Source organism: Ornithorhynchus anatinus, chromosome 2 (genome assembly GCF_004115215.2).
Source record: "Ornithorhynchus anatinus isolate Pmale09 chromosome 2, mOrnAna1.pri.v4, whole genome shotgun sequence".
Lineage (NCBI taxonomy): Eukaryota > Metazoa > Chordata > Mammalia > Monotremata > Ornithorhynchidae > Ornithorhynchus > Ornithorhynchus anatinus.
Window position 1 is genome coordinate 152,982,234 of NC_041729.1, and position 15,196 is coordinate 152,997,429.

The 15,196-nt window shown below is 42.7% G+C and overlaps 1 protein-coding gene across 4 annotated transcripts in view; it reads left to right on the forward strand.

The window, feature by feature from the left end:
- TMEM117 (transmembrane protein 117) overlaps positions 1 to 13,347 on the forward strand; it is a 537,883-nt gene extending 524,536 nt beyond the window's left edge. For all 4 annotated transcript variants that reach the window (XM_029057972.2, XM_029057969.2, XM_029057970.2 and 1 more), the window contains one exon: positions 11,617 to 13,347. In XM_029057972.2, the coding sequence (XP_028913805.1) occupies positions 11,617 to 12,263 (647 nt within the window). In that variant the 3' untranslated portion in view covers positions 12,264 to 13,347. The remainder of the gene's footprint in view (positions 1 to 11,616) is intronic.
- Positions 13,348 to 15,196: the final 1,849 nt, after the last annotated feature.

Genomic DNA, 15,196 nt, shown 5'->3' on the forward strand with positions numbered 1-15,196 from the left:
TGATGTCTGTCTCCCTCTGTGGACTGTGAGTTCCTTTTGGGCTGGAAGCTCGACAAGTACAATTGACAGACTGATTGATTGAAAAGAATGTGCATAATATAAACTAAAAATCTTGAAATTTAGCGGTGAAGAAATCTTTATGCCTTCTGGGTTTTGTTTTTCTTTGCATCTGCTGAGGGCCATACCAATTAAGCTGTTGCTCTTTCATTCATTCATTCATTCATTCATTCAATTTAATTTATTGAGCACTTACTGTGTGCAGAGCTTGGTTCTAAGTGCTTGGAAAGTACAATACAGCAATAAAGAGGGATAATCCCTGCCCACATCGGGTTTACAGTCTAGATGTGGGGAGACAGACATCAAAACAAGTAAACAGGCATCAGTATAAATAAATAGAATTGTAGATATGTACATATATGTACAAATGCTGTGGGGAGGGGAGAAGGGGGTAGAGTTAAGGGAGTGAGTCGGGGCAATGCGGAGAGGAGGGGTGTCCCAAGGTGACTCTGGGATACTGACCATCTCAAGGTCAGATGCTATTTCGTGACCTCCTGAGCCAGCAGGCGGAACTCGGAAGTGAAGGTGGGACACCTCCTCCACAACCCAAACTGCCAGATTGACAGCCCAAGCTGGGAATACAGAAGGTGTCCCTCACCCCCATGCCAATCAATTTAGGAATGGAGAAGTGGGGAGGACAGAGATTGGATAAATTGAGGCCGGCAGCTGGAACGGCCTAAGGGCACAGGTGATAAATACCTGCTGCCTCTAACCTTCTTTGCAGAGGAACTGGACTTGCAGCAGCCGGCTGCAGGTCGCCTCTGTCCAGAGCGTGAGAAGGCCACTCTGCCTGCACCATGTGAGGAGCAGTGGGATGGGTGAGTGTCCTGTCCTGCTGAGAGCTTGTGGGGTTGGAAGCCAGATGCTTCACCATGGGTATGAAATGTTTAAAATGGATTTGATGTTTAAGTGGGTGCCTCGCCAGGGGGACGTGAACAGGGTGGGAGCTAGCCGCCTCACCAAGTGCGAGTAGCACATAAGTGGATTTGATGTCTAAGTGGGTGCCTCGCCAGGGGGACGTGAACAGGGTGGGAGCTAGCCGCCTCACCAAGTGCGAGTAGCACATAAGTGGATTTGATGCCTAAGTGGGTGTCTCCCCAGTGGGACGTGAATATGGTGGGAGCTAACCGCCTCACCATGTGCGAGTAACCATAAGTGGGTAACGCATAACTGGGTTTAACGCATAAGTGTATGTAACTCATAAGTGTATGTAACTCATTAGTGTTTAACGCATAAGTGTATTTAATGCGAAGCTGGATTCCTCCCACGTGGGGCGAGCACATGGTGGGAGCCAGCCGCCTCACCACGTTGTGAGTAAATCATAAATGGGCTCAGGTGTCCGGCCATACGCAAGTAACATAGAGTGTATTCCTCCCATTAGGGAAGCTTTAACACCATATTTCTCCCAAAAGGGAAGGCCGATTTGTCGCGTCTAAATAACTAATTAATTCAATTCGCCCTGCAGAATAAATTCTATTCAAAACTCAGGTTTTGCATCCCCAGCCTCTCTCTCCCTCTCTCGCCATGCCGATTCCGAAAGAACCTGTCCCCGGCGAGGGGTGACAAGGGGGAGCTGAAGAAAAGGAGGGCTTAGTCTGGGAAGACCTCTTGGAAGAGGTGAGTCTTCAATAGGGCTTTGAAGGAGGAAAGTGTGATGGTTTGGCGGAGTTGAGGAGGAAGGACGTTCCAGGCCAGAGGTAGGACGTGGGCCAGGTGTCGACAGCAGAACAGGTGAGAACAAGGCCCAGTGAGAATGTTAGCATCAGAGAACCGGAGTGTGTGGGCTGGGATAAGGAAGGAGTAAAGGGAGATAAGGTGAGAAGGGGCAAAGTGATGGAGAGCTTTGAAGCCAATAGTGAGTTTTTGTTTGATACGGAGGTTGAGAGGCAACCACTGGAGATTTTTGAGGAAGGGGGTGATATGCCCAGATCGTTTCTATAGAAAGATAATCCAGGCAGCTTGAAGTTGGGAGAGACAGAAGTTTGGGAGGTCAGAAAGGAGGCTGATGCAGTAATCCAGTCGGGATAGGATGAGTGATTGTACTATTCATTCATTCAATCATTAAATAGCATTTATTGAGCAATTATTATGTGCAGAGCACTGTACTAAGCGCTTGGAATGTACAATTTGGCAACAGATAGAGACAATCCTTGCCCAGTGATGGGCTCACAGTCTAATCAGGGGAGACAGACAGCAAAGCAAAACAGACACAACAAAAACAAGACAACATCATCAAGATAAGTAGAATCAAGGGGATGTATACCTCATTAACAAAATAAATAGGGTAATAAATAATATATACAAGTGAGCACAATGCTGAGGGGAGGGGAAGAGGGAAGGGGGAAGAGTAGAGGATGGGAGGAGGGGAGGGGGAGCAGAGGGGAAAGGGGGGGCTCAGCCTGGGAAGGCCTCTTGGAGGAGGTGAGCCCTCAGTAGGGCTTGGAAGAGGGGAAGAGAGTTTGGCAAATGTGAGGAAGGAGGGCATTCCAGGACAACCTTAGGACGTGGGACAGGGGTCAATGGCAGGATAGGCATGACCAGGGGACAGTGAGGAGGTGAGCGGCAGAGGAGCGGAGTGTATGGGGTGAGTAGTAGAAAGAGAGAAGGGAGGTGAGGTAGGAGGGGGCAAGGTGATGGAGAACTTTGAAGCTAAGAGTGAGGAATTTTTGTTTCACGAAAAGGTTGATAGGCAACCACTGGAGGTTTTTGAGGAGGGGAATGACATGTCCAGAGCGTTTCTGTAGGAAGATGATCCAGGCAGTGGAATGAAGAATAGACTGGAGTGGGGAGAGACCAGAGGAAGGGAGATCCAAGAGGAGGCTGACACAATAATCCAGTCGGGATATTATGAGAGCTTGAACCAGCATGATAGTCATTTGGATGGAGAGGAAAGGGCGGATCTTGGTGATATTGTAAAGGTGAGACCGGCAGGTGTTGGTGACAGATTGGATGTGAGGGGTGAATGAGAGAGCTGAGTCAAGGATGACACCAAGTTTGTGGGCCTGTGAGATGGGAAGGATGGTAGTGCCATCCATAGTGACAGGGAAGTCAGGGAGAGACAGGGTTTGGGAGGGAAGATAAGGAGCTCAATTTTAGACATTTTGAGTTTGGGGTGGCAGGAGGACATCCAAGCAGAGATGTCCTGAAGACAGGAAGAGATGCAAGCCTGGCGGGAGGGAGAGAGAACAGAGGAGGAGATATAGATTTGGGTATCATCCTCATAGAGATGATAGTTGAAGCTGTGGGAGCAAATGAGTTCACCAAGAGAGTGAATGTAGATGGATAGTAGAAGGGGAACAAGAATGGAAAAAATGGAACGCTTGAACATGTAAAATTAATTAGTCTTTCTTTTTTTCTGGAATCAGAAATCCCTTCATACCTTCAACCATGAAAAGTATTTAGGAATTTGTTACTCAGTCCCCATGACTCATGATTACATGTCCCCTCAATTTATTTTGTCTTCAGCAGCATGGCCTAGTGGAAGAGCACAGGCCTAGGAGTCAGAAGGTCATGGGTTCTAATCCCAGCTCCACCACTTGTCTGCTGTGTGGCCTTGAGCAAGTCACTTCACTTCTCTGGGCCTCAGTTACCTCATCTATAAAATGGGGATTGAGACTGTGTACCCCACATGGGACAGGGACTGTGTTCAACTCTATTTGCTAGTATCCGCCCCAGTACTTAGTACAGTGTCTGGTACATAGAAAGCACTTAACAAATACAATCAATGTATACCATCATTATTAGTTAGAATATATCTTCCTTATGGACAGGGAACATGTCGCTTCTTTTATTCTGTACTTCATAATTGCCTAGTACAGCACACCACACCATGTCTTCTCAGTAAATGCTTCTAATAATAATAATAATAATAATGTTGGTATTTGTTAAGTGCTTACTATATGCTGAGCACTATTCTAAGCGCTAGGGTATCTAATCAGGCTGTCCCACATGAGGCTCACAGTCTGAATCCCCATTTTCCAGATGAGGTAAATGAAGCCCAGAGAAGTTAAGCAACTTGCCCAAAGTCACACAGCTGACAGGTGGCGGAGCCGGGATCAGAACCCATGAACTCTGACTCCCAAACCCAGGCTATTTCCACTGAGCCACTACTATTACTACCACTGCCAGAGTCACCTAGCATTAAGTAGGCTCTCTTGTTGGAAGCAGTGTGGTCTAATGGAAAGAGCACAGCCCTGAGAGCCAGAGGGTTATAATCTCCAATTATTTGCTGTGTGATATTGGGCAAATCACGCTTCTCTGTGTCTCAATTACCTAATATGTAAATTGGGGATTAAATTCTCCTCCCTCCAGTTTAAACCATGAGCCTCAGGTGGGACAGGGGACTTTGTCCAATCTGATAAACTTGTATCTATCCCAGGACTCAGAACAGTACTTGTTACATAGTAATGCTTAACGATTGTCATAAAAGAATGAATAAAATACTTTGAATGAGTTTTGCCACACCACTTTAGAGAGAATAGTTGAAGTGTTCTTTTTGGATAAGAACCCAATTAATCTCACTAGCCTGGCAGTCCTCTACATCTATTAAAAAATATATCAAAATGGCATCATGGTGAAATGTAAATTTACCTTCAACCACACTGGGTCACTGAAGGGCAACAAACAGATGAGCACAATATGTTGACCCCAATTTGAAGGCACAACAATAGCAGCAATATTCTTAAACTGGCTGTCATTTGCTCAGCTGAAGTGAAAGATACTTGTTTAAAGTGAACTAACCCCAGACTCCAGTCCTATCCACTGCGAAAGACAAAAATTACCATTACGATATCACTTTTGAAAATCTATGGGTTTCATTAGAGCTACAAAATATAAAACGAAGAAATCCTACTTAAAGCATGCAGTGATTTCTCATTAAAGGAGACAGTGAGATATTTCAAATAGGAGGTTAATGGAAATAATATATGGCTTCCTTCCCTAACTCCTTACTGATTTACATTATGTTATCTTGTTGAAACAACAGGAGTAAATTGCCAAAACTCTGAAATAATTCATGCTGAATTATCGACCCCTTGCTTCTGCTTGCAAGACTCGTACTTCCAGAATGTGTTTTGCCTTCTCTATGGGTTTTATACCCCTTTTTAATTTGGGTGATTTTACTGTGAAACATTACACTCTGATATAAGGTGGGCTGGAGGTGAGGGAGCTCACCAGAACCTTCGAAAGCATTCATAATAATTATGATAATTATGGTACTTGTTAAGCACTTACTAGGAAATAGCCACTGTTCTAAGTCCTGAGGTAAGTACAAACTAATCCGGTTGGGCACAATCCCTGTCCCACATGGGGCTCACACTCTTAATCCCCATTTTACAGATGAGGTAACCGAGGCCGCGATAAGTTAAGTTCATTCATTCATTCATTCAATAGTATTTATTGAGTGCTTACTATGTGCAGAGCACTGAACTAAGTGCTTGGAATGTACAAGTCGGCAACAGATAGAGACAGTCCCTGCCCTTTGACGGACTTACAGTCTAATGGGGGGAGACAGGCAGACAAGAACAATGGCAATAAATAGAGTCAAGGGGAGGAACATCTCATAAAAACAATGGCAAATAAATAGAAGCAGGGTGATGTACATCTCATTATACAAAATGAATAGGGTGATGAAGATATATACAGTTGAGTGGATGAGTACAGTGTTGAGGGGGTGGGACGGGAGAGGGGGAGGAGGAGAGGGAAAAGGGGAGAAGAGGGTTTAGCTGCGGAGAGGTGAAGGGGGGGTATAGGGAGCAGAGGGAAAAAGGGGGGAGCTCAGTCTGGGAAGGCCTCTTGGAGGAGGTGAGCTTTAAGTAGGGATTTGAAGAGGGGAAGAGAATTAGATTGACGGAGGTGAGGAGGGAGGGCATTCCAGAACTGCGGGAGGACGTGGCCTAGGGGTCAACGGCGGGATAGGCGAGACTGGGGGACGGTGAGGAGGTCGGCGGCAGAGGAGCGGAGCGTGCGGGGTGGGGAGTAGAAAGAGATAAGGGAGGAGAGGTATGAAGGGGCAAGGTGCTGGAGAGCCTTGAAACCTAGAGTGAGGAGTTTTTGTTTTGAGAGAAGATTGATAGGCAACCACTGGAGGTTTTTAAGAAGGGGAGTGACATGCCCAGAACATTTTTGCAGGAAGATGAGCCGGGCAGCAGAGTGAAGAATAGACTGGAGCGGGGCGAGAGAAGAGGAAGGGAGATCAGGGAGAAGGCTGGAGCAGTAAGGTAGCCATTTGGGTGGAGAGGAAAGGGCGGATCTTGGAGATATTGTAAAGGTGAGACCGGCAGGTCTCGGTAACAGGTTGGATGTGTGGGGTGAACGAGAGAGACGAGTCAAAGATGACACCGAGGTTGAGGCCCTGAGAGACGGGAAGGATGGTCGTACCATCCACGGTGATAGGGAAGTCTGGGAGAGGACCGGGCTAGGGAGGGAAGATGAGGAGCTCAGTCTTGCTCATGTTGAGTTTTAGGTGGCGGGCAGACATCCAGGTGGAAACGTCCTGGAGGCAGGAGATGTGAGCCTGAGGGGAGGGGGAGCAGACAGGGCAGAGATGTAGATCTGCGTGTCATCTGCGTAGAGATGGTAGTCAAAGCCGTGAGAGTGAAGGAGTTCACCAAGGGAGTGAGTGTAAATGAAGAACAGAAGAGGGCCAAGAACTGACCCCTGACAAATTTCAACAGTTAAAGGATGGGAGGGGGAGGAGGCGCCTGTGAAGGAGACCAAGAATGACCGGCCAGAGAGATAAGAGGAGAACCGGGAGAGGACGGAGTCCTTGAAGCCAAGGTGAGATAAGGTGTGGAGGAGGAGGGAATGGTCAACAGTGTCAAAGGCAGCTGAGAGGTCAAGGAGGATTAGACTTGCCCAAGATCACATAACAGCCACGTAGCATAACCGGGATTACAATCCAGGTCCTTCTGACTGCCAGGCCTGTGCTTCTCATTATACATTCTGCCCTTCCATCAACAATACTTCTCAGAGATTTCATATGGTCAAGCAATACTGATTAAAAAAGGAGAGAATTGAAGAAAGATTCCAGAGCTCTCAATACCATTGTAGGAGGAAATGAAAGAGGAATTTGCATCTTAACTTACACTTTGCTGCGGCACCTGTCAACCCAAACAACTACAGACAGTCCTCAAATTGTGAGGGCTCGGAGTATGTCAAACGCCCACCTGATATCTGTATTTGCACCCTATTATGCGTTTTTGATAAGACATCAGGCTCACACAAAATGCATTATGTAAATTCTTTCCCAACATCCTCACGGCTTCCCCGTTGTACCTCCTCATGCTCCTCCTCCTGTCTCCACCACCTCTGCCACACTACTTCTCCTGTTCAATGGCATTGCTGCTGCTTCTGCTGACTTCCCTGTGACTGCTACATCCAGAACTGGACTTCCCAGGTTCAAGGTAGGAGGTTGTCAGGGATACCCAGGAGCCAATAAAGATTCTAGACTCCCCATAATTTAACCCTATGGGCCCAAGTTGCTCAACTCAAATGAAGCCAGTACTTACAACATTGTTCCTTATGGGAACGTTCACTTCAATTTAAGATGTACTTTTCAGGGACGGTGAAAATCTGAGTTCGCACTGATTTTTACTAAGCTGTGGGATGGAGAGGCAGCGTGACTTAATGGATAGAGCCTGGGAGTCAGAAGGGAGCTGGGTTCTAATCCCAGCTCCACCATTTGTCTGCTGTGATCTTGGGCGGGTCACTTAACTTCTCTGGGCATCAGTTACCTCATCTGTAAAATGGGGATTAAGTGTGTGAGTCTCATGTGAGACAGGGACTTTGTCCAAGGGTGAATAACTTCTATCTACACCAGCACCTAAAACATTGTTTGACACGTAATAAGTATGATTATTATTATAATGATGATTATTATGATTATCAAGAGTGCATCTGGGATAAAAAGAAAGGGGCCTATTGTGTCTGAGGGAGTTTGGTCAAAAGGGCAAGTTTTTCCATTCACATTGTTACTACAAAGCATCTTAGCATCTTTCTTATTTCCGATCAGCTAGTCTGCAGGCTGTTGCTATAATCTGTGTTGTCTGTCCTGAGAGTAACCAGCCAAACTTCAGGAAATGTACGACTCAGAAGATACCTTGATCTTATATTCATCCTTTTGTTTTTAAGTGGTTGGTCACTTTCATCCTTCCTATTTTATTCCCTCAACTTCCCAATTCTTCATCCCATTCTCATTAAAAGTCTTGCTCTAGCATCCTCCTGTAAAGTCCGTGTTCATTTCATTTTCTCCTCCCAGTTTCTATATCAATCTCTTTTCTCTTCCATTTTCTCTCCTCTGTTACCATAGAAACAGAAACTCCTTAGAAAGACCTGCCTTTAGCATGGACCAACAACAAAAGAAAGAGCTCGGAGAGAGGGTCACAGTACCCTGCCTTGATAACATTACTGAACCGGACCTCCGTGAAGCAGGGAGGAAGTAGCCACACAAGCTAGAGACTCTGACTAGAGGTTAAACTCTAGTCTACACAATCTCATCTGATCCCGCCCCTCCAACTTACCAACTCTATTGCCCGAAGCCAGTGTGGCTTCCCAGTACTTAGAGTTTTCAGCCAGAAGCGTAGAAAGTAACAAATACCTATTACATTTTACCGATGTGTTTCTGTAAATGAACTAATCAAAATACGTCTTGACAGTTTTGCAAGCCACACGTCTGTATTCGGCAATTACTTGTGTGTACTGGGGTTGGTGCAAGATGTCAGATCAGATGCATTCCCCATCCCATTAGTCAGATCAGATGCATTTCCCACCCCATGTCATGCTCACATTTTAGGAGGGAGGGAGAACAGGAATCTATCCCCATTTTGCAAATGGGGAAACTGAAGCACTTAAGATTCAGTCTTGTAGTTCACTGTGAGCAAGGAATGTGTCTACCAATTCAGTTGTACTACGGTCTTCCAAATGCTTAGTACAGTGCTCTGCACATGGTAAACATTCAGTAAATACCATCAATTGATTAATTGATTGATCCAAAGTTACATGGCTGGCTAATGTCAGAGCTGGGATAAGAACTTGGCTCTCTGCAACTTAACCATACTAGACAGATAAGGCTAATTTTTTGCCTTAATAGTTCATATCATTTCTGAGGATGAAATCCCCGTGAACAAGGAGGGTCTTACTTATTCCCAGTAACATCCTGTGGCAACACTATAGTTCACAATTGGAGTTCCTTATGTTCTCAGAGACTTCACTAGCAACTAATGCAAATCACAAACCTAATCAATCAATTTTTGCATTTATTAAGCACTTACTGTGTGCAGAGCACTGTAGTAAGCGCTTGGGAGAGGACAGTACAACAGAGATAGTAGACAAGTTCCCTGCCCTGTGCAATAGGACTAGAATAAACCTATTGGGAAAATAGAAAATCATCTTTGTCTTCTCCCCATGCTATTGGGATATAATTGAAACCAGTGGCAGAAAAGGACAGTCCTTCTGGAAGCCTGGTTCCCTCTTTTCCAGAAGGTTCGATGTAAAATTTTTAGAAAAAATAAGGTCAGGGTTTCACTTTTCGTGGTACCTATCTTTTCCAATTCCCATAAGTAAGTGAAGGTCACTCAGCAAACAGTGCAGTCCATGGTAAGTAAAAGCCACAAACTGGAGAGCAGCAAAGATAAGGTAGAGGAGAATGTGTGTGTTTACGGATGTGAATGTGTGTTTTATGCGTATACATTTAGGTGAATCTGTTCATCATATTTCTGCTCCTCTGAAAACAGTACCCCACAGATTTCTGATCTTTATCTAGTGTTTTGTTTGATATCTCCTTATAAGTCGGTTGCAAGTACACTCTCCCTGCTATTTATTTTGCTGAGCTGTTAGGTTTGGCATTTCGACATCCTGTTGCTATTTCTGATCCTGCCTTTCACAAGGGTTCTCTGTGGCTCCCAGTACCCATTTGTCCATTTAGACAGTTTTGTAAACAGGAATAATATATCGATGGAGTGTTAGCACACTGGCATTTAACATCAAATTTTCAGCCTCATCAGCACACGTAGAAATAAATGCCACCAGTGCCATCATTTTCAAATATAATGATAACGGTATTTGCTAAGCACTTACTATGTGCTAGACACTGTGCTAAGCACTGGGATGGATACAAGCAAATCACGTTGGACACAGTCTTTGTCCCACATGGGACTCGCAGTTTAGATGCCTATTTTATAAATGAGGTAACTGGGGAACCTAGCAGTTAAGTGACTTGCCCAAGGTCACACAACAGACAAATGACAGAGCCAGGATAGTATAGTATACAGTAGTCATTGTATTTATAAAACAGTAAGTGCTGGGAAAGTGTACACGGATGAGAATTCGATGGGGTTCCTGACCCTTATCGGACTCACAGTCTAAGAATAAGGGGGGTTGGTTGGCGACTGATCCATAAAGAAAATTCAAAAAATAAAGGACAAATCAGTCTATGTAAAAGATCAGGACAGGCATAAATACAAAGTTCAAATAAAATAACAACTACAGACTACTGTGTTTTGGGCTTCTCGATCAATCAATCTCACAGGCCACAGTAACCGCCATAAAGGAAAAACAAAGTCACCTAATTTGTGAGTGATCTTTATCATTTTTATGGTTATGATTATTATAGTATTTGCTTGGTGTTTACTATATTTCAAGCACACTACTAAGCACTGGGGTAGTTACAAAGTAATCAGATCCCACACGGGGCTTACAGTCTGACTAGATGGGAGAACAGATATTAAGTCCCCATTTTGTAGATCAGGGAATGTAAGCCCAGAGAAGTCAAGTGACTTGCCCAAGGTCACAGCAGTTGCATGGCAGAGCCGGGATTAGAGCCCAGATCCCCTGACTCTTAAGCCTGTGTTCTTTCCACTAAGGCCACGCTGCTTCTCATCTTCCATCAGAACCATCTTCCCAAGTGCTCCTCTCATTACCATGACTTTATTAACGATATGTAGTAGAAGCAATAAAAAGCAATCTCTTCCAAAATATTTGGCCTCTTGATTCACTTTCTATGAACATGCTGAAATTTCTGGCAGATGTATTCCTCTCTATGAATACAGGTCTTGAGATGAATACTCTTTAGATTTATTGATCTACAGATGCACAACACATTAACTAATGTTTTAATCAACAGGACACCCACAGGCGGCAATGTGAATTCAATCGATACACTGCTGTGTTTGCATTACAAAATGATTTATTACATGTGCAGTAATAATTACAAAAAAGAAAAGGATGTGCAGTCGCACATCTAGCTCTGATAAGAATTTCCATTATATCTTTGTCAGATAAATTGAATTTTTTAAGGGCTAATATGTGGTCCTGAGTGAGAATAAAATTGTGTTTCTATAAAGAACTTGATCTGCCAGTGTGAAGAGCATATATTGATGTTTCTGTGAGGTACAGGAAGTCTTTCCTATCAGGAAAATCCATTTACGAAATGACTTCTTCCAGGCCTCTAAATGATTTCAGAGACCTGCAAGAGTGATGATACTTTATGCCTTCTCCCGGGTCATGGCAGGCCTAAAATCATTTACGTGCCTTCTTTTAATACACTATCTTTTTTCAATACAGGGAAATGGTTTAACTATGGAGTTATTTTTCTCGTCTTGATTTTGGATCTGAATATGTGGAAGAACCAGATATTTTACAAACCTCATGAATATGGGCAGTATATAGGTCCTGGGCAAAAGATATATACAGTGGAGGATTCGGAAAGCTTGAAAGATTTGAACCGGACAAAATTATCTTGGGAGTGGCGCTCCAACAACACGAATCCTCTGACTAACAGAACATACGCAGAGGGCGACATGTTCCTACACAGCAGATTCACTGGCACCAGCCTCGATGTCAAATGCCTGGCCTTTGTCCCGAGCTTGATCGCTTTCGTCTGGTTTGGATTTTTCATCTGGTTCTTTGGGCGATTTTTGAAAAGTGAGCAAGGCATGGAGAACCAGGATAAATCCTACACACGCATGAAAAGAAAATCCCCCTCAGAGCATAGCAAGGTCATGGGAATCACTCGGGAAAACACGCAGGCTTCTGTAGAGGATCCATTGACTGACCCGCCCCTGGTCTGCATCAAGTCCGATTTTAATGAAATCGTCTACAAGTCTTCTCGCTTGACATCGGAAAACCTGAGCTCACACTTGAGTGAGCCGAGCAGCACAACCGAAGCAGACCCCAAGCCTTCTGCCCCCAAGTCTACACCTGAAAACTAGGAAGCCGAGAGATGTGAATGAGAGTTGAACCTGGAAGATTCAGTCTTTCCTCTTAGGTTTGCATAGAGTTAGGTCAAGAAAAACAACCTCTACCCCGAAGGTGCTCAACATGCTTTTCTAGGACTCATTGTTTTCTATCTGTATTCGAATCCATGTGCCTATTGTATATCTCACAGTCCTCTAAAGATTGCTTCTCACAATTGCACAGGCTTCTGATTGATATAGTGACTTTACAGCATAGTAGAATTTTAGGTGACTACTTGCAGGTATACAGTGTTTTACCATAGTGGTGCCTTGAGACATTAAACTGTTTCTAACTGAAACTGAAATGAAGTATAGAACAGTTCTCTAACCTATTTTGCAGGGGTTTTTTGTATAAATTATTTTGATGAACATTTGATGTCTTAATAGGAGATAGATATAAAGGATACCGGATGGTGGTTTTTGACAGTAAGATGTCACTCCGAAAGGACGAGTCTATTATCTATCCAGCATCGGAGTCAGCGGGTTTGACCGCTGGACCACAGAGAAGCCTGTTGATTAACTTTTTGTTGTCATTGGCGGTCTGCCCAACCCAAATTCAGAGGCATATTCCAGTAACAATAGAACGGTGATACGACACGGGTCACTTTTTACGAAAATGTGACTCTTTCCTTCTGTGACTGCAATTAGGTGATAATGTCTAATTATAATTTATGTAATCAAATAAATTGCTACTTGTTGAAAGCTCTCATCTTTCGCCTTTAGCAACAAAGGTCAAAATGCAGAGTTGGGTAAATAGAATTATCATCATTACACAAAGCTCTACAACACCAAAGTACCAAGAATGGTTCGATTTTGTGATGGGTTCAAAATCCCCAGCCTGCAATATTTGTACAACTTTGTATAAATATTTCTTACGATGTTTCAAATTAGAAAATGTACACTGCTGAAATAGTGAATTCCTCTCAAAAATGAGTCGGTAGAAGCTATGAGGTGGAGAGAGCGGGAAACGCATGAAAGAGAATGTGTAGTGACTTTGTCCTTTGTCTTTTTTTCGAGGATGAAATATATAGCACATTAATAAATAATAATACCCATCAAAGAGTATGTGGAACTCTTCATTTTTCCTTTTGCAGGGACTCGGTAAACTCTAAATTTCATGGCAGTCTGCTGTAACTTCCCACGAAAACTGAAATGTGGAAAACTTTGTTGGCAGGAAATGTGCCATTTATTGTTACATTGTACTCTCCCAGGTGCTTCATATAATGCTCTGCACACAGTAAGCACTCAATAAACACGACTGACTGGCTGATTTACTGACTGAAAAGTTTCAGCTTGCCTTTAATTTAACCTCACAAATTTTTTCTTGTGTTCACCTTAAAAAGTCACTCTTAATCCTGAATTTTCCTGTCACCCCCCATGTTGTTATATTTTGTCTTTATGATTTTTATCTCACTTATTTTGATCTATATGCTTTTAAATGGCAGCATGCTGAATTTAGGTTGCACAATAAAACTATGCTTTCATTATCTGTCAATGGAGAGCCAACTTTTATGGGCATCATCCTACAATTGTTTTCCATGCAATGGCCACTGTCCTCCAATAGTGTACTGTGGTTACTATTATATTATGGCTAACTATTTTTTTATGGTGTTTGTTAAGCACTCAATATGTACCAGGCACTGTACTCAGTGCTGGAGTAGATACAAAATAGGTTGGGCACATTCCACATCCTATAAATCCCCATTTTACAGACGAGGTAACTGAGACCCAGAGAAGTGAAGTGACTTGCCCAAGGTCACACAGTGGACAAGTAACAGAGCCTGGATTAGAACGAAGGCCCGTCTGACTCCCAGGCCCGTGCTCTATCCACTAGGCCATGTTGCTTCTCTATATAGTTTATTATGCATTTTTTTCCCTTAAAAGAGGGAATATGAAACTCCGTTTTGCTCTCCAAACGATTTCCTCAAGAGAAAGTTTTTTTAGTCAAATTAAATTTTAATTTACCATAAATTAGATCAAATTAAAATCTATCCTGGTAGCATAGATAAAGTCTACCTTGAAGAGATTTTGTTCATCATACTATATTCAGATTTTAGTATTCAAGAAGAATGACTATATTTTTGTTGTTGTCATATCTATTAAAAGTGACTCTGTTTTTTTCACCCAAAGAGATTTTTCCAAGCAAGATACAAGATAGAAATATGAAGTCCAAAGTAAGGTAGGTGATTAATAACAGCTATGTGCAATTTTAGAGAACAAGTTTTTGAGACCCTTAAAAATGGAATCTTAGCTAAATGTGAGACCTAGGGTAAAAATTTCAGTTACAGATGGGAGTTTTACGTATTTTCATTAAGCTTATGAAATTGTTCTGGAAAGTAAACTCTTCAGGGAACATTATAAAGTTCCTGTGTCTTCCATTCTGAACCTATTTGTTCATTTTTCTGGAATTAGATGGAGTAATAGAAAGTATCTTGTATCTCAAATTATATATATATACATATATATATACATATGTACACATACATATACAGCATGCCCACAAAACTAAGAAAAGAAAAGACAATTATGAAGTTGGAAATGTGTTGGTTATTATTTTTATTATTAGTGGTTACAATAAAATTTAAGAAATACATATAATTTTATTTCTACATCTTAATAAGAGCAACGTCTTTCATAATGTCCAGTATTTAAACTGATTTCCCGCATGGTTAGTTTCTAAGGGTTGTGATAATATAGTTCTTCCTTAGAAGGTCAGTAGTAAATCGATAAATGAAGTAGATTATTCCTTAATGTGAATATTCTATTAATAATCTAGACTTTAATGTCAATATTACCCAGTACCTCCCATTTCCTCCATTCATTCAATCAATCAGCCAATCAATGGTATTTATTGAGTGCTTACTATGTGCAGCATACTGTTTGGGAGACTACAATATAAGAGTTGGTAG